This window comes from Terrapene carolina, unplaced genomic scaffold (assembly GCF_002925995.2).
Source record: "Terrapene carolina triunguis isolate 2854851 unplaced genomic scaffold, T_m_triunguis-2.0 Scaffold210, whole genome shotgun sequence".
NCBI classification, from domain to species: Eukaryota; Metazoa; Chordata; order Testudines; family Emydidae; genus Terrapene; species Terrapene triunguis.
The window spans coordinates 50,309,170-50,336,642 of record NW_020664561.1 but is presented as its reverse complement, the minus strand read 5'-3'; the positions used below and the strand labels follow the sequence as shown (position 1 = coordinate 50,336,642).

General features: G+C 39.6%; 1 protein-coding gene across 3 annotated transcripts in view; it reads left to right on the top strand.

Annotated features, from left to right (window-relative positions):
* LOC113404959 (cAMP-specific 3',5'-cyclic phosphodiesterase 4B) overlaps positions 1-27,473 on the top strand; it is a 348,028-nt gene that overhangs the window by 312,763 nt on the left and 7,792 nt on the right. For 2 of the 3 annotated variants that reach the window (XM_026655435.1, XM_026655436.1), the window contains 3 exons: positions 470-582; positions 21,917-22,010; positions 26,641-26,819. In XM_026655435.1, the coding sequence (XP_026511220.1) occupies positions 470-582; positions 21,917-22,010; positions 26,641-26,819 (386 nt within the window). Of the gene's footprint in view, positions 1-87; positions 300-469; positions 583-21,916; positions 22,011-26,640; positions 26,820-27,473 lie in introns of those variants that run through there. The other variant, XM_026655437.1, reaches the window with a different exon arrangement.

Sequence of the window (27,473 nt, the reverse complement as noted above, 5' to 3'; positions counted from 1 at the left end):
AAGCAAGTCACTTGCGTCCATCTCACTTAATGACATTTTACTTTTTTTTTTAAAAAAAATATCATCACTTTAGACAAGAAACGCTGTGATGAGTAACGCTTAGGAGGAGGGGGAAAAAACTTGCTTACAAGGAACTGCTTTTATTAGCGTGCAATCTTAATCCACATACATGCAGATGAGTCTGTCAGAGAGCATTCCTCCCACACCCCCTTTTTAGAGGAAGTTTGTTGATGTATTACCGACATCTCATCTTCAAAGCCAAAAAAAAAGGGGGGGGGACAGCCATTCACAGGAAGGACGTAAGTTGATTTGTTCTCCTCCTGGAGCCTGGAGCAGAAGTACCCAGACCGCATGATGAAGGAGCATTGTACCACCTACAGTAGTGCTGCCTGCAGCTGTGTCAGTGACTCTACCATGGAAAGTCTGCAGCCACTCAAGCCTAACTACATGTCTGTGTGTTTATTTGCAGAAGAATCTTATCAAAAATTAGCAATGGAAACTCTGGAAGAATTAGACTGGTGTTTAGATCAACTTGAAACCATTCAGACCTACCGATCAGTCAGTGAGATGGCATCTAACAAGGTAAGCGATGGGATAACTTCTTCCTAAAATGTAAAAGGCTGAAAATAAAAAGAATAAGTGCTGTAATGTAAGACAAAAAGTGTTGCTGTATGTGATTGTGTCCACCAGCAGACAAGCATGCACAGTGCAATATCTGACAAAGTTCATTTAAACACTGTTGGTACTTTTTCCTAGTACTTTATGTTAAGGATGGGAACTTTAAATGCTTTGAACTATCTGTATCCTTATGCTATTGCAAGAATTAAACAGTGCAAGTGGTAAACGATAGCATAGGTTCTCAAGCAAAATATATTTACACTGTGAAATTAATCCTTGGATTTGGTGATATGTTCCAGTGGACCTTAGGTACATTTTTATACAGTTAGAAGTAGGATGGTAAATAAAAATGTTACTTACAAAGTAACTTATAAATTGGAGAAAATTTGTCATAGAAAAGCAGAACCAGGAAAACATTTAGCATTCCGTGGATTCAGAATTATAATATGGTACAATGCAGTAAAACCACATCATTACATTGATATTTGTCTATCAGAAAATTTACAAGGTGTCAATTACAGCTGTTCTCCCTGGAAAAAATACTACCACAGGCACCCACTGAAAAGTGTGTAACTGTAACAAATGATCAGGCTGGGGAAATTAACTTGGCTTTTCAATAATAATGGCAAACTCTAAACATTATGGGATAATGTTTTACTGCAACTGTCCCTTTCTCTAAGCATTTGGTTTGTGTTTTTAATATTATGGTACGAGTTGACAGCATTTTATATTCAGTACATGATTAAGGTGCAGTGCCACAACACTGGGACATACGTAAAAGTGTTTTCATTAAAGGGCTGCTTTTTGGGGGGAGGGAAGAGATGCAGGAGAATTTGAGTTTTCATACAAGGAGTAAAAATTTGCTAAAATTAATTTGAAAAAAAAAATCCCAAACTAAACTTTATGCTGAATGTAGGAAAAAATGGGGGGAAGGTTGAGAAGAAAAATACAGAAAAGATATAAAGGGAAAAAATACAGCAGAAGCCCTGACTACCCCTCAAAATAATCCTTTAAAACCACCACTCTCTCCAACCCTCAGCTTCTGCTTCCAGCCTCCAACCTTCCCAGCCAGAGAGAGAACTGCTCTCTGTGAGCAGATGAGATTCTATTAAGAACCCATCAAAGTCAGTCCTTAATTGGCCAGAGGGGTTATTGTTGATTGACATAAGGCACTCCCTGGGGCTATAGGCACCACCTCTGCAATGTTCCTAGCTATTGCCCAAATGAGCACTTGACTGGCATCTGAGCAGATCTCCTGCTTTTGCACCCAGCAGCACGGTCTAAGTGCACAAGATCTCAAAGTCACAAGTATTGCTGCTCCAAATTCAATATTTATGCCCATGCTTTTATGCAATATTTACACCCATCAACCTGATGAAGCAAATCCATATGATTTCTGAAATGTGTGTGCTCTATCTCTTACAAAGATGTTAGACATTGTGTATTCCTTCATTCCTTTGCATTAGCCCTCATGATTAGAACCTGTTTTACCTTTGTGCCACACAAATCCAGGGCTATTCTTCTTTTCCTAACTGGAAATAAATTACACCGGAAATGCTGAATCATAAACTGAGATTCTATGGAATATGTTAAAGAAATTAATCCCAGGTCATTTCAAATTTCCTCCTCCTCCACTAGTTCTTACTACAGCATGCCGGGGCATAGAAAGTAATACAAGTATAATAGGGCTAGCTTTCAAGAAAAGAATATAATTATCAGCTTGCGTGAAAAACAGATCTAGCCATTATTAAGGCTTTAGACTGAGAAGAAAATAGGGCCTCACACATGGGGCAGAACTATCCCGTATTTTGAGATTTTCTCCCACATTTGGATTCTTACAGGTGAAAAGCTCTGATTAAGTAATTCAGCCACTGTGTAATTGTTAAAAATTATGATTTTACTATGTGCAGTGTTAGTGTTCATTGGTTAGATTCAACTTTCTTTAAACTTTGCTCATTCATATACTTGAACTAAAATGTGTTTGTACGTGTTCTGGTCAGATTCCAAGAGTCATTTCCAGCTATGAAAGACTAACAAGAAATGGTTTGCAGCTTATTCTTTTTTCCTTGCCATGGTAACAAACATCGAAACGAGTTGGTGATAAATGTCTCTTGGTTTTGTGCCATCATGGCAAACAGTTTTTCATGGCACACAGTAAAATTATTTCAAGTGAGCTGCGCAGTCTGAAAACTGTTCAGCTGGAAGTATTGAGGCTTTTGAAAGACTGTTTAGAAACAATCAGAAAATTTGACAACAAATTAATGGAACATTTTTCATCTCGTAAAGTATCTGAGTAGACTATCTTGCTTGAATCAAAAGCTTTTAAGTAGGGCATTGGTAAACAACAAAACAGTCCGATGTTTTGAAAACAGGATGCTTAGGCTCCACATTATTAAAGAAGAACGGAAAGAGAAACAGTATAGAAAGGAAGAAAGCAAATAGACTCAGCACGATCCCAAGTGCAGAACAGTATAAACCGTGACCTATCTTCCTGACCTCTGTTATTGCTGAGTTCCTGGCCCTGTGCCACTAAAGCCAAACTACGTCATTTGAGAATGATAGTAGGCATGGCACAGCTGTTGCAAGTGTGACTCGAATTTCCTGTCTCCTTCCTGACAGACGTAGTTTTAAAAGTACAGAGTTGCAACAACAGCAGACAGAGAGGGAGGATCTCTGAATTCGTGTTTGCAGTGTGATTCTCAGACCTCTTGTACAAAAAGCATTTTCTGGGAGGAAAAGCCATGTGTGACACCATCCTGGTCATAAAGAGTTGGCACATGGGTCTGCCAACAATGTAAGTTAATTACTCAAGGAAAGTGAAAAACTAAGGGCCTGATCCTGCTAGGTGCTAACCAGCCTCAGCTTGTATTGAGGCAAGTGGGAGTAGAGGCTGCAAAGCACAGGCTTGAGCCCAGCATAGAACCATTACAGAAAGGCAAAGCTCTGTCTCCTGAGTACTCCCTCCCTAGGTAAAGTCTTTACCACATGTCTTTACCAGTGCACTTAATCCTGTCCTCCAAATACCCCAGACCTCTTGCTATTCCAGACCAGAGTTTCCGGGAAGCAGACTGCCTATCACGCCAAGCATGGTGGTGGTTTTGGGAAATGGGAAATCTGATTTTTTTTTTTAAGAAATGATTTGCATCCCAAAATTAGAAAGAGAGCAACGCTGAAGAAAACGACCATACATCCCTAAGTGAGTTTCTGTTCCACATTGCCTTAGTCATTGCCCCTTGGCACTGGCCTCATTCCCTGTGGATTCCCTAAACTAAGCATGTGGGAATGTACGGAATACTGCAAAGATGGAGTTTATTATTTAGGTAAAATACTAACAAGACAGTTCTATAGTTTCAGCTTTGAGTGAAATAAAGCTAACTTACCCTTAGTCGTCTGTAGATATTAAATCTTAATATGTATTGTACATTTTTACATTATTGTAAGATATGACATATCATTCTGCATTTAGTGGCCTATCCAGTTCACTGCCTAGGCAGATACTGAGTCATCTCTGGAGGTTTGTGAGTCTCCTGATATAGCAGCCCCCTAATGCTGCATTTGGCATTATGCAGCTGTCTACAGACTCATCTGCCATAGAGACAGAATCACAGGCCCCCTAGAGCATTTGGGCTCTACGGAGCAAGGTTGGTAGACACAGGCTCGGTGCATCCCCAAATCATAAAGCGTGGGGTAAATAATTCCCCAACTGACCTACTAGTTCTCCAACTCCCAGCTTGATGGTTTTCTAAGGTCTTAAGGTCATAGAAGCTAGGGCTGGAAAAGACCTTTTACATCACAGAGTCCATCCACTTATAAGTGCAGGATCCCCTGAATAGCACAGTAGTTTTTGAAGCCAGTATTCAGAGCCTCTGCACCCAGACTGTGCAACTTTGCAGTTGATAGATGATAAAGGCTGGCTGGAAAGTAAAATCTGTTTCACCAAAAAAGGTTTTGACAACTGATTCTGTTCCTTCCAGATTTCCCCCCAGAAAAGTGAGGGTGCACGAGACTACCCCAGAATAGCTAAGTTACGTCCAGGGATCAGAGGAGAGAGAAACCTGAACCTCAGTCTCCCACGCCCTGGGCAAGAGTCCTAACCACCAGACTTTAGAGTCAGTCATTGTCTCAATCTATCCTATTAGAGCTCCGCTTTGTCTAAATAAATAGTTGCTGGGCCAGAGAAAGACTTACTGACTCTATAGCACCTGGATGTGGGAGACTCATGTTCAAGTTCCTGCTCTGAATCATGCAGAGCCCCTTCTCTATTGGTTTTGGGTAGGTTCTTCAGGCCCAGGATGGAATTTCTGGTCAAAATCTGTGACAGCCCCAGCGCAGAATAGCCATTAGACTGGTGGTTAGGACTTCACATGTGGGAGACCCGGTTTCCAGTCCCTAGTCTGAATCAGGGAGAGCAGGGATTTGAGCCTGTCTACCACACCCAGGTGATTGCATTGCCCTAACCACTTGCATATTGGCTATCCTCACCCTGCTCTAGGCCAGAAATTCCACCCAGCACCGGAGAAATCTTCCCAATGAAAGTGTTGCTGGAACCAATATGTTTCCATGAAAAGTTTCCATTTTGACAACTGGGCATTTGCCAACAAATAACATTTCATCCAAAAGTCCCCAGCGAGCCCTATGAATAATGTAATTCATTATTTGCAGAAACAGTTTGAATTTTGTATATACGTATTTTGGTAACATCACAGGGTCTTCCTTGTTGACCCACCGGTTTTGAAACTTTGTTATGCCTGTATTGTGATGGAAGTTAAGGGAGCCTTAACATTGACCATACGGCTCAGTGCTGCTAGACATACTGTAATATAACTCCTTGCAATTTGTCTCACCTGGATTTAGAAATGTCAGCTGTTAAAGAAGTCTCCAGGAGAAGTGGGCGTAAAGAGCAGAATTAAATCCTGCAGGCAGATAACATTTTTGACCATCACTATATACATAGGTATTTGCTTGTGAGACAGCTCACCAAACCATTGTCTTTGTTATTTTGCAAGAGAGCCCCTGGCATAAACATGACTCTTCCACTTCACCACTATTTCAAAGGGTGTTCCAATCAAACAAAAAACAAAACAAACAGAGAGAGACCAGCAAGCCCACACCTAACTGTCAGGAGACAGTGGCTAAATAAATCTGAGGGCACTAATGTAAACTCTGGCAGTCCACATCAAGCAGTTTAACATTGCTCAGGGCAGCACGCCAAGGGTCTATGTGCCTTGCTGCACAGCTTCCACATTTGCATTTGTTTTGTGAGTCTGCCAGCACTCAATCTTGCCCACTTCGTACGTGATGTTTCCCTTAACTGGTGCCAAATTGTTTAGTCTTTTGGTTACTTTACTGTAATTTCCTTTGTTTAATATGCTTTAAAATAGCCAATTGGCTTACAAAGAAAGGCTTGTAAAGTTAAGCAACAGTTAGCAAGACAAAGAGACTTCCATGTCTTTTGTTTTTATAAGCAGAGTTAAGTAGGTATGATTCATGGAATTCCGCACATCAGTTCCTGATGGGTTATTTGGTATTCCCCTCTATCGGCTGCAGCTGTTCAGGGACTGTCATTACGGAAACAAAGACAGTAACTAAGCGTTTGGGAGACCTCATGAAGTGCATTAGAAGTGTATTGTAATTATCATTAAAGATCTTAAATGCATTCTGAAATGCATGGCGCCCTTGTAAAGTATGATGCAAACATACCCTAGTGCTGTTAGGTGATTCTTGAATTTACAGTTTTTGGAATTGTGAAATCATTATGCTTGATGCAAAATGTGATAGAGGCTGTTTACACCTGAGGGTGGGGACAATTCGTTTGATGTATGTTTGAACTTCCGTCTTCTCATTCAGGTTTAGAAAGAATGCCTTGATCTAGTACAGGGAAAATAGGCACAGCATTTTCTGAAGATAATAGTGCAAATTGCGAACATTACATCTGAGATCCAGATTTTGAACAATCCAAGATTTGGGAGTGTTGGATCCAGGATTTTAGTGCAGCCAGAACAGGCCAGGGACTGGAACTGGTTGGGAATTTTTCAACAAAACTTTTTTTGTCAGAAAATGCTGATTTGTCAAAATGGATTTTTTTCCCCACGAGAATGGATCATTTTCAATGAATTTTTTCAACTAAAAAAAGTTTTGAAATTGTGGAAACAAAATATTTTGACATTTTTAAAAGAAAAAAAATCTGGTTTTCTGGTTCATAACAAGTTTTCATTTAAAAAATTAAGCTACTTAGAGTTAAAAAAAATGGTCAAAAACAAAATATTTCAAAAATTATGTAAACAAAACTGCAATTGACCCAAACCTGTGTGTGTGTGTGTCTGTGTGTGTGGTTAGTGAACATTTTTAAGACTTTGATTTTTCATCCCAATTCAGAATAGGAAAATATTTCAATATCAAAATTTTTCACAGTATGTAAAAATCATTACCCACCTAGCAGGAGTCTGATTTGTCTTGCATACCCCAAGTTTCACCTCAGTTAAAAACTACTTGCTTACAAAATCACACACAAAAATACAAAAGTGTCACAGCACACTATTACTGAAAAATTGCTTACTTTCTCATTTTTACCATATAATTATAAATTAATTGGAATATAAATTGTATTTACATTTCAGTGTATAATATATAGAGCAGTATAAACAAGTCATAGTCTGTATGAAATTTTAGTTTGTACTGACTTCACTAATGCTTTTTATGTAGCCTGTTGTAAAACTAGACAAATATCTAGATGAAAGACCAACATACATCCAGGGCTACATGTACCCCTGGTTGAGAACCACTGGTCTAAACCCTCTCAAAGTTCAGGGATGTTCAAATTTGGGGATTGGGTCTGACCTGTCTCTTGTTTACACTATGCAGAGAAGAACTAGTCACAGAATTCAGATCATCATCATATATGTACTATGAAAATAGACTGTCGTAAATTTTAACAATCTACTTCATCACTCCATACCGAGGGCCGGATTAAGCCAGGGGCTTTAGGGACTGCAGCCCAGGGCCCCGGCTCAAGGGGGACCCCGCAAAATAAATCACAGGCAGTGATCTCCAGGCCTCTAAAAGGGGCGCTCACCGTGGCCCCATCCTGCTCCTGGAAGCAGCTGGCTGCCGGCACGTCTCTGCGGTCCCTAGCAGAGGCGGAGTCGGCTCCACGCGCTGCCCCTGCCTCCAGCACCTCCTTACAGCTCCCGTTGGCCGGAAACCAGTCAATGGGAGCTACAGGGATGGCACTTGCGGGTGCAGGCAGCGCACGGAACACGCTGTCCCTCTCCCACCCTGGGGCCGCAGAGACCTGCTAGGAGCCTGCCTGAGCCCTGCTGTGCTGCCGGCTAGGAGCCGCCTGTGGTAAGCGCCTCCTGGCCGGAGCCTGCACCTCGCACCCTCTTCTCCACCCCAACCCCCTGTCCCAGGTCAGAATCCCCTCCTGCATCCAAACTCCATCCCAGAGCCTGCACCTCGCACTCCTTCCTCCACCCCAACCCCCTGCCCCAGATCAGAATCCTCCTCCTGCACCCAAACTCCCTACCCCCTCCTGCACCCCAATCCCCTGCTCCAGCCCCCTCCTGCACCAAACTCCCTCCCAGGACAAAGACTTGTATACAGGGGCCCTACAAAATCAAATAGCCCCGGGCTCACAGGAGAATTAATCTGGCCCTGTCCGTACCCTGAAATCCTCTTCCCTCGCTCCTTTGTTCTCTGAAATGAATAATTATAATGAAAGTTGATTATTCTGCCTCACAAATACAGTGTTAACAGTCTAAAGGAACAACTGTACTTATTTAATACTCCGTATGTAAGTTTGACAATCTGATACTTTGGCCTTGCCAGCACTAGAGCCTAGCCAGTTTCCAAATAACATCCTCAATCCCCAGGAGACCTCCTTTGTTGGTATGATTCCCCACTGTCTCCAACACAGGCCAGTGCCCATTAGGCATCATCTAACTCTTAAAAAAGAATCGGGCTTTTGTGGTGGTTTGACCTTTTGTGGTGGCTTGACCATTTTGAACTTTTCATTCTCCAGACATTTCAGTCGTGCTGTTTTAGGGTGTGTCATAAGTATAATTGCTCAAGGACAGGTTCAAAAGGTGAATAATTATTTGAGGGCAGGGCTAAAAAGTGAATAATTGAAAAGGCAAGAGGCCTTGCCTGAATGGGAATGAAGTGAGGTAACTGGACATGGAATAGTATCAGTAAGGATTTGTGTAATTTCTGAGAGCAAAATCTTTGATTTTGTGATTGGTAGTTCTTTTGCCTTTAGAAAAGGTGAGATCTTTGATCTTTGGAGAAGTTCAGTTCCTGGTCCAACTTGGGCCCAAATTCTAAGCCCTGATTCTGGTCTCACACTAATATTATACTGGTGTAAGTCAATTGGCTTCAGTGGAGGTACTCCTGACTTGCCCAATATGGGTGAGAGAGACAGGCCCCTCTAAACTCTTCATCAAAATTACCATTTCAGTTTGCCTGTGTAAAATCAGCAAGACAGTGATAATACTCAGAAAAATGAGGGGGAAAAGAAGCAAAATGAACACTTTAAAAAAGAGAGAAACGTTCGGGAAATTTAATAGTATTTAGGGATTTGTTCTTTGTTTCAAGTAGGAATCTTTCACCAACATTCCTCCTCTCCAGTTGGTGGTAATGTTGATACTCTTTTTGGTATTGTGTACTTTTTGGGACTCTTTGTTTGAGCTCATTGTGGTGCCAAATATGGAATTTAGCAGTGTTAGAAGGAGTTTCATTTCTCATCACATTCACAAACATACCACTAATCAATGCCAACTCTTCACACATGTTCTGTCCTTTGGGTTCCCTTCTCACATGCTAGCTCTCAGTAGGGCACACATGAAACATAGTGGTGTTGGGTTATCAAAAGCAAAACGGGGCAGTTTGGAGGCACGCTCAAATAGAATGCCTTAGAGAGAGACTGCTCTGACTGGAGGGCCTCGGCTGTATGTTTAAAAAAATAAAAAAACAACCGTTGTAGCACAGCTGGGCAAATACTGCACACACAAATATTCCGCAAATTATTTGCCTAGCTCTGTGTTAGAATGATTTTTCATTACAATGTATTTACATTCATTAGTACATTCCATATGTTTTTAGATGGCTGTATTAGGTGCATTTTCATTTTGGGAGGACCAGCTGCCACTGTTTTTCATACAGTATTTTAAGAGATACAAAGCCATGTCGTACTGGGCTTTATTTACACTTTATGCCTCATCTTATAAAGCAAACAGACTTTTGCTGTTTAAGAGTTGCCAGAGTTTTTCTCATTATGCACATCTAGGAAAAGCCATTTCAGGGTTCAGAATTATTTTAATTTCCCAGAGCTAGTTTTCCTACTTTATGAAAGCCCTGTGAAGTTGCTTAAATAAAGACTGCAGGATATGAATCACAGATTTCAATTTAATTTAAATGCTAGGTATATACATTTCACAACAGTAGCTTTCTCATTCTCACCCTCCCTTTGTTAAATGATAAACACACTTGCCTCTTGGTCTTCTTTCTAAAGATGTAGGATCCAACTGAGGCAAAATCACCTAAAAGATAAGTTTCAGAGTAGCAGCCGTGTTAGTCTGTATCCTCAAAAATAATAAATTTGTTAGTCTCTAAGGTGCCACAAGTACTCCTGTTATTTCTAAAAGATAAGTGCCAGTTCTCCCCAGTCTGGCTCTTGGGATTGACTTTGGAAAAAAGCTTTAAGCCCCTTCCTGTCTAAATGCATTGTTTAATGAGACAACGAAAAGAGCCATGAAGCCTGAATACATCTGTGAATTGGAGACTGAGGGAGGCCGAGAACACTCTGGCAATCAAGCATTAAGACCCCTACTATATTCCATTTTCACCGCTGCAGGTTTAGGGATTAAAGGTTCTGCGTTTTGAGAGTAGTGCAGTGTGGGAGGCAGGGAATTCACTAGCATGCACCATCCTCTCCAAATGGGCAGCTTCATAAATAGCTAATGAAGAGCAGGGGTGGTTATTTGGTTTGTGGTTTCTATCGTGGGCTCTTCCTACTAAATTGGTCAGCTTCCTTTGGCACAAGTGGATTTGTCAGTGTGGCTTGCATAGGTCTGATTGATCAAACATTTTGGTATAAGACCTTCCGCCTTCTGGAGCATTGGTTTCTCTCAAGGCCATAGATATTGTTAGTTGTATCAGGCCTTTCTTTAATTAAGACATTTTATGCCTGTAGTCTGCTTGCTTTAGTCATCTAATTATATTTTGCTGTTGCTTCCTGTCATTCAGTTCAGACTGGTACTGATCTTTCTTTTGTTTCCTGATCTTTGTTTTTCATTTTCTGAGCCAAGCTTCCAGTTAATTTCAGAAAACACTTTACACCTGTAGAACTCTCTAAAAATGCCTTTGGAAAGTAACATGTTTAGTCTGTAGTAAAAAAATGGACTTTTCCCATTTACAATTTTAATCTAAACTTAACACATTGGAGTGAGGTTAGACAACTATAATTAATTCCCCCCAAATTGTGGACAATCAGTTTTCCTAGGAGAGGTGCTATTAATTTTTGGCCTAATCTTGTTGCCACTAAAGTCAGGATGAATTTTGCTATTAACTTCAATGAGTGCAGGATATGCTTTTGGTTAGAACATATGACCATGTCAAATTTTAAAACACACATTCTACTGAGAAGTGCTCAGTTGTGTTCTGTGTTTTCTTTTACATGGTAAGAAGCACTTACCATGGATGGATGCTATAGATAACACAATAGATAGTAATCTTCATTTGAGCTATCATGAGGGATTTTTGTTGGATTCTTGTCTTGCTGAGAAATCAGGCCCTAGCAGATTTTGGTAGATAAATAATTTTGGCGTCAGACATCCGTCAAAGGTTTCTGTGGTAAGTTAGTGAGTCAGGTAACCAATACAACGCACTAAGCTAACATGCTGAAGCAAGCTGTGGTTGTTTCTATTCATTATCCTGAAACAAGTGTTTTTACAGATAGGGAAGGGCAAAATGATTCAGATGAAACAGAAACTGACCCAAACATCCACCCAAATAAAACTGAAGTTTATAATCAAACAACCTGTTGTGCTATATTAACATTGTGTTTTATCTGTACAAATATTCAGTGTATTCCTGCTAATGATACACAGAATGAAATTATAAACCTTATCAATGCTTTTGCTTTTATGCTAATCAAAAGAAATGCTAATATTCCAACAAAAATCCTATATGATACCAATCAGCTATGAAAGCACTGACAGAATGCATCTGCCATTTGTATTCATAGGCAGTAGATGTTTTATAGGACTTGTCTTCAACTGGAGGAAGCCTTTAAGCAGATTTAGCCCTGCAGGAATGGCATGTACTTTCTTAATGTGCCAGCAAAGCCTCATGCATGTGCACCTTATAAACACATGACACATTTATTTTCAGGGAAGTCAAAATGGTGGTTTTGCCATGACCTTACTTTTTCGTCAACATCAGTTGATAGGGGTTTTTTTTCCGTTAGACCCACCCAGTTCTCATGAGGTGAGTAACATGAGCCCCAAGCCTCGCATGTGAATAGGGAAATTCAGACTCTCTTCTAAGCAGTGATAATTCACAGTACGTTCACTATGTAGGATCTTGTTCTAACCCTGTTATTATGCGTTTGCATATTTCAGCTTTCAATTATCTGGAAATGATCTAGAAACTTTTTCTTTCTTTCTTTCTTTCTTTCTTCAAGGCAGGTTCTGATTCTTGCAGTGTTCCAGCTTTTTTATTATGTGTTTGCATATTTTCATTTTCAATTATCTGGAAATGAGCTAGAAATACATACACACCTCGTGGTTCTGATTCTTTAAAGGGAATAGCAAATTTTACCAGTAAAACATTAATATTAGTCTATCTAGATCAGAGTGATGTTATTACTTTAAGGGAGGAGTCACTTAACTGATTTATAGCAACTTTTTCTTTAGGAGTTGTGCTTTGAATTTATTATGTATTTTTAAATCGTCATAATAAAATTGTGTAAACAAGTCTGCCATGAAATTATTCTTTTTTAAGTAGTTGCTTGAATGTACAAAGGATAAAGCAATTTTCTCTTGACATAAAATGGAAAATTTCATGGCTCAATGTTTGTTTTTGGTTAAAAAATAAACAAAAGAGAAAACAAAAATCCTCAAAGTTTTGCATCTTGTTAAAAGTAGCTTGTAGCACATCATAACTTGATTGGGGCGGGTAGGAAAGAAAGAGTTGCAAAAGCGCTGAAAAGAAAAAAGACTGATAGCTGAATATAATATGTTTACTGACTCTAACTACTAAAATAATCAAAATTACCTATCAAAAGCTCTCTTCTTTTGAACTGATTGACCAAATGAATTGAAAAAGATTTATTATTTTACTGTTACATTTATATTTAAAATCAGCTTCTCATCACTCTTAGTGAGAGTGCTGAAGAAAAGAAAATACACAAACTGAAATGGTGAAGTAACAGGAACAGTTGCAAACTAATCTTTTCTGATTAAATCCATTCTGTAAATGATGAAATATGAGGAAAACTGAAGATAAAATTTTGTTATTCCTCATACTGAAGAAAGAACTTATTTCAAGGAGTATTGGCTTGGCAGACTCAAAATAGGCCAAAATGAACAGTGCTTCAAAGTTCATATAGGTTTGAGGGGAGCCAGAATAATAGGAAATTACCTTTTATACAAGAACTCTTTAAAAAAAGAAAAGAAAGGAATATCATGTACTAGCAGGATTTATGTATCAGAGGGGTAGCCGTGTTAGTCTGAATCTGTAAAAAGCAACAGAGGGTCCTGTGGCACCTTAAAGGTGCCACAGGACCCTCTGTTGCTTTTTAGCAGGATTTATATCAGTTACCTGCTTTTCTGCCCATTGTGAGAATGACCAACCCACATTTTGTCTCATCTGCTGCTCTTGGGAGTTTTGCTTTCATGTTGACAGTTGGGACCATATCTGAAATCCTCATTCAGCTCTCACTCAGGCAAAAACACTGGCTTCACTGGGAATGTTGGCTGCTTAAGGATTAGACACCTATGAGATTTAAATACCCAGCTCTGGAAGAGGAGACCAAGTGTTCCTTAATATCTGTTCTGGTTTCAAATACTGGTTTATCTAACTTAAAAAATCTGCTATAGCACACGCCAGCCACAAACACCGTAACTGAATGTTCAAGGTGCACACTGATACGTACCCCTGTGGCCTGATCCTGCAAATACTTATACATCTGAGGAGTCATTTCCCTTGTGTGTATAAATGTTTTCAGAATTGGGCCTTAATTCCCATTACACTGGTAAATTTCCGTGTAACCTGCTAGATTTTAAATATCGAGTGCCAAATTCTTCCCAGGTAAAACAGAAATGAATGGAATTACACCAGGAATGAATTGTGCCTTGAGACCAGATGTGGTTAGACCAGGGGTAGGCAACCTATGGCACGCAAGCTGATTTTCAGTGGCTCTCACACTGCCCAGGTTCTGGCCACCAGTCCGGGGGGCTCTGCATTTTAATTTAATTTTAAATGAAGCTTCTTAAACATTTTAAAAACCTTATTTACTTTACATACAACAATAGTATAGTTATATATTATAGACTTATAGAAAGAGACTTTCTAAAAACATTAAAATTTATTACTGGCAAACGAAACCTTAAATTAGAGTGAATAAATGAAGACTCGGCACACCACTTCTGAAAGGTTGCTGACCCCTGGGTTAGAAGCATGATTAAGTTGATCATGACTTGGCCCTGTTGCCTTTATCGGCCGGGTGGTGGGGGGAGGAGAGGAAACGAGGGGAAACCATACAAACACTAATGGTATCCTTGTAGGTAAGAATTCTCTCCTACCTTTTGTTCTGAGGACTTCTAAGAAACAGTGGCAAAGTGAAGAATGTAAGATGGTATTTGTGTCAGAAGGCTGGGTCACGAGGGCAATGCAGTTTATAAACATTTTTAGACACCGGAGGTATGCAACTAAATTGTTTCATAAAGACAAAGGGTGGGGAGCACCCATTTCTGTATACACATTCCAAGCAAAGGCATTACAATATCGTAGCAGTTCTTTTCTCCTGTACTTGCCTTTAATGTCTGTAAATGTTTTTAGTTTTTCATCCACTGGGCCAGATCGTAGCTTGAAGCAAATTGGTGTAGCTTCATTGACTAAAAAGGAGCTATGCTGATTTGCACCAGCTGAGGATCTGGCCCTGTGTCTTTATTGTCTCTGTAATGCATCGTGCACACCTATGATGCGGTTGTCTGAAGAGCAGTAATAATAACGGGGTTACCTTGAGAAGAAGCACTGGGTTGGAAAATCAAAAAAAGGGGTGTGTGAATCTGGGGGTAGATCTTTGTTTAACCTTCTGGCATGAGAAGGAAATTTGCTTCGTCCGTAGAAAGCCAGAGCATTATTTTGTTAAGCTGACTTACCAGGAGGAAGATGTTAGGGAGGTGCACCTTTTCCCCCTTCCCAGCCTCCCCCCCACATGCACCAGGGTCATTACTGCAACCTGTGAGCTGGAACACTACAGCCTTGTCTACACTGCCACTTTACAGCGCTGAAACTTTCTCGCTCAAGGGTGTGAAAAAACACCCCCCCCCCCGAGCGCTGTACGTTTCAGTGCTGTAAAGTGGCAGTGTAGACAGTGCACCAGCGCTGGTAGCCGCACTCCCAGCATTGGTAGCTACTCCCCTCGTGGGGGTGATGAAGTGAAGTTCCCTTACACAGCCTTTCCAGAGCCGGCACCCCTTGGGCTTTTGGCCTGGTACACTTGCATAAAGATTTCCCTAGGGCAGTTTCCAACTTGTCCTTAGAGGAAAGGAAACCACACACCTATCATAGAAGCAATATGTCAACATTAACAGGGCTAGGAATGAAGCAAAGATTTGCAACTTAGATAAAGTAAAACTAAAGATGTTTCACTATCTGGGAAAATAACATCTGAGAGTATTAAATGAATTATAATGAAAGGAATTACCAACCAAAAAAAAAAGAGAGAGACTCTGATAAGAAAAGGGGGCGCCAAGGGGGGAAGGATAGCTCAGTGGTTTGCGCGTTGGCCTGCTAAACCCAGGGTTGTGAGTTCAATCCTTGAGGGGGCCATTTAGGGATCTGGGGCAAAAATCTGTCTGGGGATTGGTCCTGCTTTGAGCAGGGGGTTGGACTAGATGACCTTCTGGGGTCCCTTCCAACCCTGGTATTCTATGATTCAGTCTATGCAGTAATGCCCCAGTGAATACTTCAAAAGTGGTTCCAGTATCAGTCAAGGAATGATTCAGTGTCTGGCTGAGCTAATTTGGTTGAAATTACTTTTCTAGTCATTACAGGAAAACTCCACACAACCTGATTGCTTTTTCTCACCACTGCCCAGATGTTTTCAGAATACTGTTTGTTGTTCAGAAGATCAGGCATTCTTTATGTTTGTTTGGGGTTGGTAGGCTTTTCTGCATTATTTTACTTCTATTAAAATAATGTATATTCCTTTTTTAAACTCTACACTTGAATTGCACTATCTGCTGATCAGGGCATGGGATATGGAAAAGGGAGACCCAAGTTTTATTCCCGACTCTGCCACTGACTCCCTGTGTGACCAAGTCACTTCACCTCTCCGTGGCTCAGTTCCCATCTGTAAAATGGGGATAATAATGCCTTTCTCTGTAAAATATATTGAGATGATCAGATGACAGGTACTGTATAAACGCAAAGTATTATTATTATTGATTACAGGGATGCAGCATTAACTCTAAATTCATTCACTAGTTCTTTGAAATGTGTAATATGCTGTACAAAACATGCAGTACACAAACCCATTGGCATTTTCTCATTACTTGTTGGTTTTATCCTTTGCTGTCATATTGGTTTAGCTGAGAAGCCACTGCAGAGATTTTAACATAACATCATTAATTGATCTGTGCAGAGGGAGCAACATTCATTCTCCCTACTGGTACTGCACACAAATGGCATACCATAGAATAGATAGAATCTCTCTGGAACATTTGCTATCAAGTGAAACTCAAAGAAAAATCTAGAGTCCCATAAAATGAACAGTAGTAATTGCTTCTAAGTGTTATTGAATGTCCTCCTCATGCCTCACCGGGCTGTACATTTTTAACTATGTCACATTATTGAGGAAATTTATGAATAAATTCATATTCCAGCCGTGTTCAGACAGTATATTGCAATGATACCATTAAAAGTGCATGAGTAATCCCCTCTATGTAACGAGGATGATAATTGTCATGGCTGGAGTTGATCATGGTAATGTTTTTAGCAGTGTTACAGTACCGCTCACCAGTCATGTAAAGGTTGCTGATGATAAGCCTGAAGAAGAGGGTGGAATTTGTTTACTTAAAGCTGAGTGAACAGAGGAAAGGCATGGTTTTGTTAAAGTTCAGAGATGAGAGTCAAAAGATCTGGGTTTTATCCCTTCTCTACTATAGACATCCTGTGTGATCTTGGGCAAGTCATTTCATTATTTTGTGCCTCAGTTCCCATCTGTAAAATGGGGATAATAATACCTGGTACTTTTCTACATTATGGTAGCAGTGCTGCCAGGTAACATTTTTTAATGTTTGCATAGTGCTTTAAGCTCCTCAGCTGAAATGCACGATTCTGTATATGTACAAAATACTATAAAATCCTGTGGACACAACTTTGTTTGAAAATGATTTTTACAATCACCTGATTGTGGTGGTTCTTTTGTATAGATAAAGGCCCTGATCCAGTAAAATCCTTCAAAAAATGCTTAACTTGACGCTTGAAGTCTATGGGACTACTTCCATGCTTAAAGTTAAGCATGTGCTGAAATGTTTTGCTGGATTATGGCCAATGTGTAGTTTTCAAGCACTGAGCTAGAACTCATCTCCTCTTTTATGAGAGCTTTACTTTTCATTCTGATTACACAGATAGGCGAGTGTGCATTAATTCCTTACTTTTTTGTTTATAATTATAAAAAAACCCAAGTTTTGGCTTGGTAGTTCCTTGATTTTGGATCAAGAGACTTTTAACCTCTCTCAGCTGACATGAATCTTAAAGAGATTTAGTAATTGAAAGTAATTCCCCAGCATGCCCACAGCTCTGGGATTCCTGACCTTCACATCAAGCATCATTCACACCTCCCCCTTGCCGGGATCTTATGACATATTCCTGAGTGAACCGATCATGTGCCAAAGACCGGTGACACTGACACACCACATAAAGTTGCCTAAAGCCATGTGACAATATCCCTGCCTCCAGTCACTTTTAAAGTGAAAAATACATGTTTCTTGCTAACAGGCATTTTCAGACACTGTGCTCTGCGGGTGTTGATCTGTTTCTCTCCATAAGCTGGCTGTGGGTGGTAGCCAGTTAGCTGATCTATCTTCAGTGCTTTTACTTTCACTTCTAGCCCACACAGTTATGGATGATTCTTGCTATACTCTGATTAGTGGGTTCCTTGGTGCTGTTCATTCGCCACAGGGAATAGGATTTGGACATTTGCACGAATGGTTGTCTGTCTAAACCAGTTATAGAGGACTCATCTGACCTTCAGTAGTTAAAGTGGTTGAACATTTTATGAACTAACCCATTACTGTCTGGAGAACACATTGGTACAAGTGGACAGATTGTCTAGAGATAAAGCATCACAGATGGTGAGGGTAAGGAGTCCAATCGAATAATGCCTAAACTTCTGCCATGCTGGTATTACTTGGTAAAAGGGAAGTGGCACCAGTTACTCAGCTTTTGGACTTGAGTAACTGAAAAATATTAAAAACAGATTTCACACTTTCATTTGCTCAAGTGTTAAATAACCCCTGTTCCAAATGATTGTGTGCAAGGGATGAAGAGAAGCTTTGTGAGCAGGTTCTGACCTATGGGTGGGTGCAAAGCCCAAGCTTTGGTGTGCAGACTTTGTATGTGTGTGTGCAGGAAGTACAGGGAGTTAGTGGAATAATAGGTGGAAGTTTCCTGTATTAAAAGCGAAAGAGGGGAGCCTGTGATGTGTGCCAGGCAGAGTTGCGATAAACACGGGAGACATCCTGATTCCACAACTACCCCAGTGAGCTCTGTCAGCAGTCCGAAATTCTCCCTTCCATACCTCAGTCCATAAGACTGGCATTTCAGCCTGGGTGGGGCTTCTGTGACCTAGAGGCCTCTTGTGGCTCCTGGTTGGACAGCATTGGGTAGACTGCCCTGATTAAAATGGAGTCTCCACTCTGTGGACTTTCCACAAGAGGCCTTTGCATAACTGCTCAAAAAATGTTTTTTACTGGACCAACTTCTGTTGGTGAGCGAGAGAAGCTTTCCTCAGAGCTCTTCTTCAGGTCAGAGCTGTGTGTAAGCTCACAAGGTTGTCTCTTTCACCAATAGAAGTTGTTCCAGTAAAAGATATTACCTCACCCACCTTGCCTCTCTAATATCTTAGGACTGACATGGCTAGAACAACACTGCATACAAAAATGTTCTGTTTTTTTATTACCAAGTTTCAGTGGGATAGGCCAGCAGGGCACCAAAACCTATTGCAAGACCTCCCTGTATGTGCTACTTGATAGTTCTGCTGAGTAGTACCCTGAAAATAGGCATATTATGACAAAATAATTCAGTTTATTTAAGTATATTTCCGTGTGATGAATGAACAACACTTTATATTTCACTAAATCCATCAGGGACTTAAATATAGCCATTGCAAGCAGTTGGAAATTCTTATTTAATGTAGTGTTCACCAAAAACACAGTCTAGCAGTGAAGACGTGGATGTTTGAGAACAGTTACCTGGAAAATCAGTTATTGTGATTCTTTGGGCTTGTAAATGTCACACAAAATAGAATAATTGATCATGGTTCTCTTTTTAAAGCCAGTGTTTTAAAAGCTTTTAGAAACTAGCTTTCGTTTTCCTTAAAGCAGTGTTAGAATTCTCAAACAGTGCTACAATTCTTGCAGCAAGGCTATTATTGATGCTTGATTACAATCGGAAGGGAAGCCTCACAGTAAAGGAGATTATCATGTGGTACTGTTGCCGTGTTACTGTGATATTCTTTTTCCTCGCTGTACTTGAGCACCTGTATATTGGTGGGGGCAGAGGGTTACATGACAGCAGTAGGCTTCCCCTCTATGTATGTCCCCTAACACACATAGAGACAGGGCCGGCTCTGGCTTTTTTGCTGCCCCAGGCAAAAAAGCCTCCCGCCGCCTCCCCCCCCCCCTCCGCAGGGGAGGGCGGCGAGCCCGGCCGGGGCTCCGCTCTCCCCGGTGGCCAGAGGCAGCGCCGGGGGGAGGACAGCGAGCCCAGTCGTGGCCCCGCTCTCGGGCCGGAGCGCCACGCCGCCCCCCTCCAGGTGCCGCCCCAAGCACCAGCTTGGTGGGCTGGTGCCTGGAGCCGGCCCTGCATAGAGAAAGTCATATGACATCATCCCAGTCAGCACTGATAACACTTATTCATAGCAGTCAGAGAACAGAAATCATTTCAAACCTAAAATTTCACTTGTATTTTAGGAATCCTGTCTGGATGATGTGTGACATCATACAGATAATAGACAGCAATAAAATCCTAAAGCAGTATGAATATTTATAGTCACTAGTGATTTCTCACTCTGATCTACATCACATACACAGTAAATAGTGGTTTTCCTATGATTTCTCACTGACAGAACAGATTGTTTTCTAATAAATTAATTGCATTGCAACCTTAAATGTCAATGAAAATTCTGATGAAATCTATAAAATGAGATTGTGAATGCATTCATGTAGCAATTCAAAGCAATTGATTGAAATTTTAAATTGTGCTTTGTAGACACATATTATAGGGTTAAGGTCTATGGTTGTAACAGAGGTAAAATGCATAGATATGATAATTTATCATCTGAAAACATTCCCTGTTCCCTTTATCTTGCTAGAGATCTGAAATGTAAATCAAAATCTGGGTTACTATGGAAGGAGTTAGCAATCCTGTTTTAAAAAATCTCTGTGAACATTTGCACTGAAAATCATCTGTCTCTGAAATGATGAGGGTTTTAAAACATATGCAGAGATTGAGATGAGGAGGTTGCTGCCTACTTTTGACTTATTTAAATATGCACAGGGCTTCCTCCATTTTAATCTTCCTTTTGAAAAACATGGCTGTATTGCTATAGCTGGCAAACCCCTCAAAAAACAACCATCATTTCTTCCCCGCATAGCGCAGCTGAGCCAGACTAATCTGGAGTGGGAACCCCCTTCAGCCAGCTAAGCAGCCAGGACTATTCATAATTCATAAGTGCTTCAAGCCATCTAGCTGAATGCATTTGGATTAGTTCTTGCTTCTTCGTGCAATCCCTGATTTCATTATTCTGTTCTGCCAGCAAATAAACCCACATACAGCTCTTCTGCAAAGATCGAATGCAAAGCTTGGCTTTGGCTTGGATTAGCAAAAACCATGTTTTTTCAAATCTTTTGGCTTTTATGAATATTAAGCTTTTTATTGACTGGAAAACTGGGACATTCTTGTTCTTGTGGAATTCCTCTACCTGACCTGTGAATTCTTCATAAGGGATTTGTTGATTCTGTTGTGGAGGTTTCCAAAATGCCTGAAGCAAACTATTTGTTATCTGTATCTTGGGGTTACATCAAGGTGGGTTAAGAAGACAATTTATAAATGACTGTGTTATATATTACAAATCTAGGATATAAAATACATAAAGCATATGCTAGTTAAGTTATTTATATATACTGTATAGTAAGAGATAACATCTCTGTACATACTGTAAATGCAACATACATACATGTAATGTTTTTTTTTTTTTCCTTTTGATAATTCACTTCAGCGGACAGAATAATATTGCTATAAAGATAGTTTAACTTGAAAATTAGGAATATCATTTTGTGCATATTAGGATGAAAACATGTTTATAATCCTGCATTGTAATGTACTATATCCAAGCATACAGGTTTTCTTTTTTTAGATTTACAATATATTTTTCCTCTGTCATGCATTCCTAATGTATGCAATTGCCTTTATTTTGCAAATATATAGCAAAACAGAGCAAATATATATTTAAAATGTGGAATTGAAAACCAGTAGAGGACTTCAATTTTTGAGAGAAATTGCGTAAAACATAGTCTTCTCCTTCATCAGCAAAACCTGATGTGCACATTCTGTTAGAAATTCATTATTGTCAGTTTAATATGACAGTAGGAAACTGCCAATTCCGACAATGCTGAATATTATCTAAATTCAACCATATGGTGTTGACTGTGTTCTAAACATCTACACAGTTTATTTTTCAATATCTTGTTTATGGATTTGCATGTAATAAAGTTACAGTTAAATTAATGTAGAACGGCATTCAGAATGATGTGAGCTTTTTATTTATTTATTTATTTTATTTCAACAGTTCAAGAGAATGCTAAACCGGGAGCTGACACACCTCTCAGAGATGAGCCGATCCGGGAACCAAGTGTCTGAATACATTTCAAACACTTTCCTGGGTAAGACATTTCACACCAAGCTTTCATATCCCACAGGAATAGGATTTTATGGAAAATAAATTAGCCACTAGCCTGTACTTGTGTCCATTCTTTAAAATAGTTACCCTGTACAAAACATTGCTGAAATGTTTTCTTTTGGGGTAAGTGGCCTAGATTTCAAATATATAATGGGGGGAAATAGAACAATGTTTGGATAAGTATTTCCTCAAAATAAATAATTTCCTCTAAATCTAACAAAATGTTTCTGTTTTCAAAAAGATTTCATGAACCGACTGTTAGCAGCATTATGCATGATTTTCTTTTGACCTTATGTAAAGGACAAGGTCACACACATACTGCTGAATACTTCCCTTCTTTGCACGTCTTTTGTCATATAATTGCATGATTGCCCTCTCAGACAGTAAACAGCCTTGTCCTAGTCATTTTCTATGCCACTTTGTATGTATTTATGAATTTACCACTGCTAATTCTGGGACTGAGCCTGAAAACGTTTACACCCAAGAATAACCTTACTCACATTTGTAGTTCTGTTGGAACTGTTGGGGTTATGGACATGAATAAGGTGTTTAAAGGGTTGGGCGCTATGTGATTTGCATTATATTTGTTACACAACAAGTAATTTGCTGTAAATGCTTCACATTCAGTTTTAGAATTTGTAAGTATTCTTAAAGAGCAGAAGTTCAGCAAAATACCGATGCAACACTTAAGTCCCACTTAAGCCCTTAACACTAAGTGGTGCATTAGACCTTATATGGAACCTCTGTATTGGGGTGAATTTCACCCAAAGAGAAGAAATGATCTGACACATACAAATATTCCTGGCCAGATATTGTAAAACAATTCCCTATGTCAGTTAAATGCTTACACTTGGATTAAGATACGGCATTATTTTGGACATAGCACATCATTATTAATAATCAGTATAATTGTTTGTAGCTACCTTATGGAAATCTGTTGGCTCTGTTTTATCAAGAAGCCTCATCAGGACACCCAGAATATTAAATAGTGCCAAAAGTAAAGCAGGACTAGCTAGCTGAAATCCAACAATCTGCTTCTGAAGCTGGAGAGCGTGGAACGTGCTGCATTATAGTGGGCTCATTTTCATCAGTGGTATTTACAGATTCTTCCTGATGGATTTTTTGCAAGTGAGGATCTTACTGCTTACTGTTTGTCACTAGGAGAGAACACAGATATTCCCATGGAACACAACTCCAGAAGATGTCTTGCTACTTATTCTATAATGGTGATATTCACTCCCGTCCACAAGGGAATGTAGGGGCCACCAAACCACTTAAGCCCTGCGTCAGTGGCGTATGTGGTGCAGAGGGCCATGTGCATGCCCTCCGTACTGGGACGAATTATAACTTGATTGTTCATTTTAAAAATAAATAAATAAAGCTTTTTAATTTTTAAATTCATAAATTAGGTGTGTCTTTAGATTTCTAGATGAACCGTACTTCTAGGATGGGGATTGCTTGTTAATGTCTGCCCAAAAAAAGGGACCTAGGTGTGTCCTTAGATTTCTAGATGAACAGTACTTCTAGGATGGGGGTTGCTTGTTTGTGTCTCTCAAAAAAAGAAAACACTGCTTCTTCACTTCCCTAAATTAAACAGGGGAATGGTTTTGTAATGCTCAGAATGCGCAAAGGAACACATACATACAGCTATGAACAGCTCATGGTATGAATAAGGTGCATGATATATCATAGCCTTGATTAGTCAGAGGGCCAAATTCACTATTGGCTCAAATAGGTGCAACTTCACTAAGTGCTGTGGAGTAAGTCCTCCGCGGAGTGTAGAGATGCCCCACTCACTGTGTCTTTCTTTGGGTCAAATTTGCTACTAATGGCCCAATCCTGAAGCCCTTATTTAATCAATGGGCATTCTGCCAGAGTAAGGGCAGCAGGTTTTGTATCCATATCAATGACCAAACTGGGGGGTAGGGGGGAAGAGTATTCTTACCCCTATCTTGGCCCTATCTAGATGGATTTACAACAACCAAAAAATGTTTTTTCGCAATATGTCATCCTCTGCAGTGACAAAGCTGCTCCCTTTCTTTCTCATCTCATCAGAGAATTATAGCCTTGTGGAACGGCAACATCTGTTTCTGTGCCGTTTTGTATGCTGCAGAAGTTCTAAATATAGACCTACACTATAGAATGTGATTTTTTAAAGTAATTTATTTTCAACTTCAGTATGAATCCAATCCCAAATGAGAGTGGTTCTTTTTTGTGAGTGGTAATTATAGGACTAGTGATAACAGCTAATGACAGGCTTTCATACAATAAACATTAAGGGCCCAACCCTGCACCGTTGGAATACTCACGTGAGAGAGCTGCAGGACCAGACCCTGATTTTGTATTTGCTTTCTAGAGAAGTGATTCTCATCTCAGATACTTGGATTTCTCCTGCAGCATATTTTACAGGTTTTGAGTAGTAGCTAATTTTACTATCAATATATACTCATAGACTCATTTAAGAACACATGGAACAGACACTTTGTAGAACAAATTGTTAAACCTTTGGTGGCTGACCATAGAATCATAGAGGAGATGACAGTCACTTTCTCAGGTGATCATATGTTCTGGATGGTTTAAAGGGGACCACAAGTAGGACTGATAGAAAACAATAAAAACTCGGTGGGAGTGGGAATTATAACAGTCTTTAGAAACCGTAATATGTGGTGTTGAAGGTACAGAATATCTGTCTGCACCTTTTTTATATTTAAAATCAATGAACTACTTACAATACCTGCCTGTTGAATGGCAGGTACTCCAGTACTCTAAATCAAGGTAAAAAATATACATTCTTAAACTCAAGTAGAGTATTTTCATAAGAAGTAATATTTTGTGGTGGCCACTTAGCAACATGAGTATACTGTATGTAGCTAGATCACTAACCTTAAAACCTTTTACTGTTAAGTACAGGTTTTAATTTTTATTGTTTCTTGATCTCCATCACTCTTCTGTATCAGCAAGCTCGACCTGTTGGAAGGATTTTTCTCAAAAAATTCACATAATTAATGAGTTTAGTTATTTTATCAAGTAACAAGGTTTTTGTTTAGGATCTTCATTTTGTCCTGCTTTAGCACTCAACATTGCTAAGGAGATTGTATATAGGAAATACTTCTGTTGGTCCATTGCCTACTCGCAAGGGAAACACTCATTGATGCCAAATCGACAGTCATTGTGAATAATGTCTTTCTTCTTAATTGCAATGTTGCAGACACAATAGTAGTTCTTATTACACAGAACTTTAATTAAGCAAAGGAAAACACAGCTAATGCCCTAGTTCCTTTAGAGATGATCAGATCTGCAAAAGTGCAAGGGGATTATAATCTATTTCACAAGTGCACGAAAACTGCGCCCTACAAAAGTCGTGTGCCATTCTTTCTTCATTTTAATCCAATAAATAAATTATTTGTGTTCCATTAAATGAAAGGCGATAACTAATTATGTAAATAGATTTATTTATTAAAACAAAGCACAGCAGGCCAAATTCTCTCCCCAGTTACGTGTGCTTAACGCCCGTTGAAGTCAATAATACACCTCTACCCTGATATAACGCTGTCCTCGGGAGCCAAAAAATCTTACTGCGTTATAGGTGAAACCGCATTATATTGAACTTGCTTTGATCCACCAGAGTGCGCAGCCCCGCCCCCCCGGAGCACTGCTTTACCACGTTATATCCGAATTCATGTTATATCGGGTCGCGTTATATCGGGGTAGAGGTGTAGCTCTACACAAATCTAAGGACATAAATTAGTTCAGTGTACTGTAGGACACTTTGTTCACTTTTAATGATTGGAATTAATCTAAAGGGTGGACATTATATTATACAAACACTAATAGACTATTGCACAAATTAAGCAAAGTTGGTGTTAGCAGGCATAAAGGATAACTGCATGGTGTATCATGCCCCAGCAAAGCCCAAAGGGAAGATCCATTACAGTGGAGGGCAGACAATAGTTATGTTGCTGTCCTGCACTAGGTTTAGATCAGGAGGGGCCATCTTTAAAATACACCAGGCCTCCGGGGTGAATCTGTGTGAGGTGGAAATCAGCCTAGATTTCAACTACCCTGGACACACATCCTTCTTTCACATTCAGTGGCAGCTCCACTCACAAGAGGAAAGAGTCAGCTGTTTCTGACAGCCTGCTATACTCATCAGGGGCCAAATTCTCTTCTGATATAACTACCCTGATACTAGTATAGTTACACCAACAGTGAATTTGACCTCCTCTTCCTAAGATCACTAACATCCTTTACACCAGCATAAGATCTTAGACCAGCATTTGTGTTACTAGTGGATTTAGACCTGAGGGTATGAGCCTTTCATGATTAATGATTACTATGTTAAAGACACTGGTAATGAGTAATAACGTCTTAATTTACAATAATCATTGTTTGCTTGAATGTAGTATTTTAAATTCAATGTGATTTTTAATGGTTTATTAAAATACTTTAAATATTCAGGAGTGATTGTTTAAAGTAGGTTGCAAGGTTCTAAAATTATCATGTGTATAAAATTAAAACTTAATGGAGCGTCTCCAAATGGTTGATTTTAAAGTGAGAGTTTGCTGTGTCCTGATTCCGTGTAGTTGAATCATTTCACCGTTTTTCTTTCGCAGACAAACAAAATGATGTGGAGATTCCCTCTCCCACACAGAAAGACAGAGAGAAGAAGAAAAAACAGCAGCTCATGACACAGATCAGTGGAGTGAAAAAATTAATGCATAGTTCAAGCTTAAACAATACCAGCATTTCGCGGTTTGGTGTGAAAACAGAAAAGGAAGACCATCTGGCCAAGGTGTGCATGATTCTTGTACAAAAACATCCTTGAAGTTATATCATTCTAAATCTTCATTGAAGCTGGAAAGAGAGAAAAGATGATGCTGTCTACTAGCTTTAGCATTAAAATGGGAGCCAGGTCTCATGGGTTCTGTTCTCGTCTGTTTGAACTAGTAGACCAAGTCACTTATCCTAACCTGACAGCCTCTTTTGTAAAATGGGAATAAATATTACCTACCTGACAAGAGTATTGTAAGTCTTAATTAACGTTTTCAATGGGAGTTGAATCAGGCCCCTAGAGCATATTTTTAGGTGTGTACAGGCTTTGAAATTTAATCAGAATAGTTTAAAAGATCAGAAGGAGGAGGGTGTGACTAAGTAGTTCTGAACTGTAAAGTCTTAGGCATTGGTGAACACAGCTCAGCCATGTCTTCCATTGGACACTTTGCCTTTGTCTTCTTGCTAGAGTTTCCTGCAGCTACATGAGACAGCACCGAAAATAATTCCCTTATGACTCAATGCAATGTGTTCTCCACTTAATAGTGGTTTGACATAGACTCTTCAGTGTTAATTTACATTTCGTGTACTTTGATAATCACCACTTAATATTAATTATCATCTTATTAAACTTTCAGAAAATACTGAGGAGTTGATTAAACTGATAGGTATGATA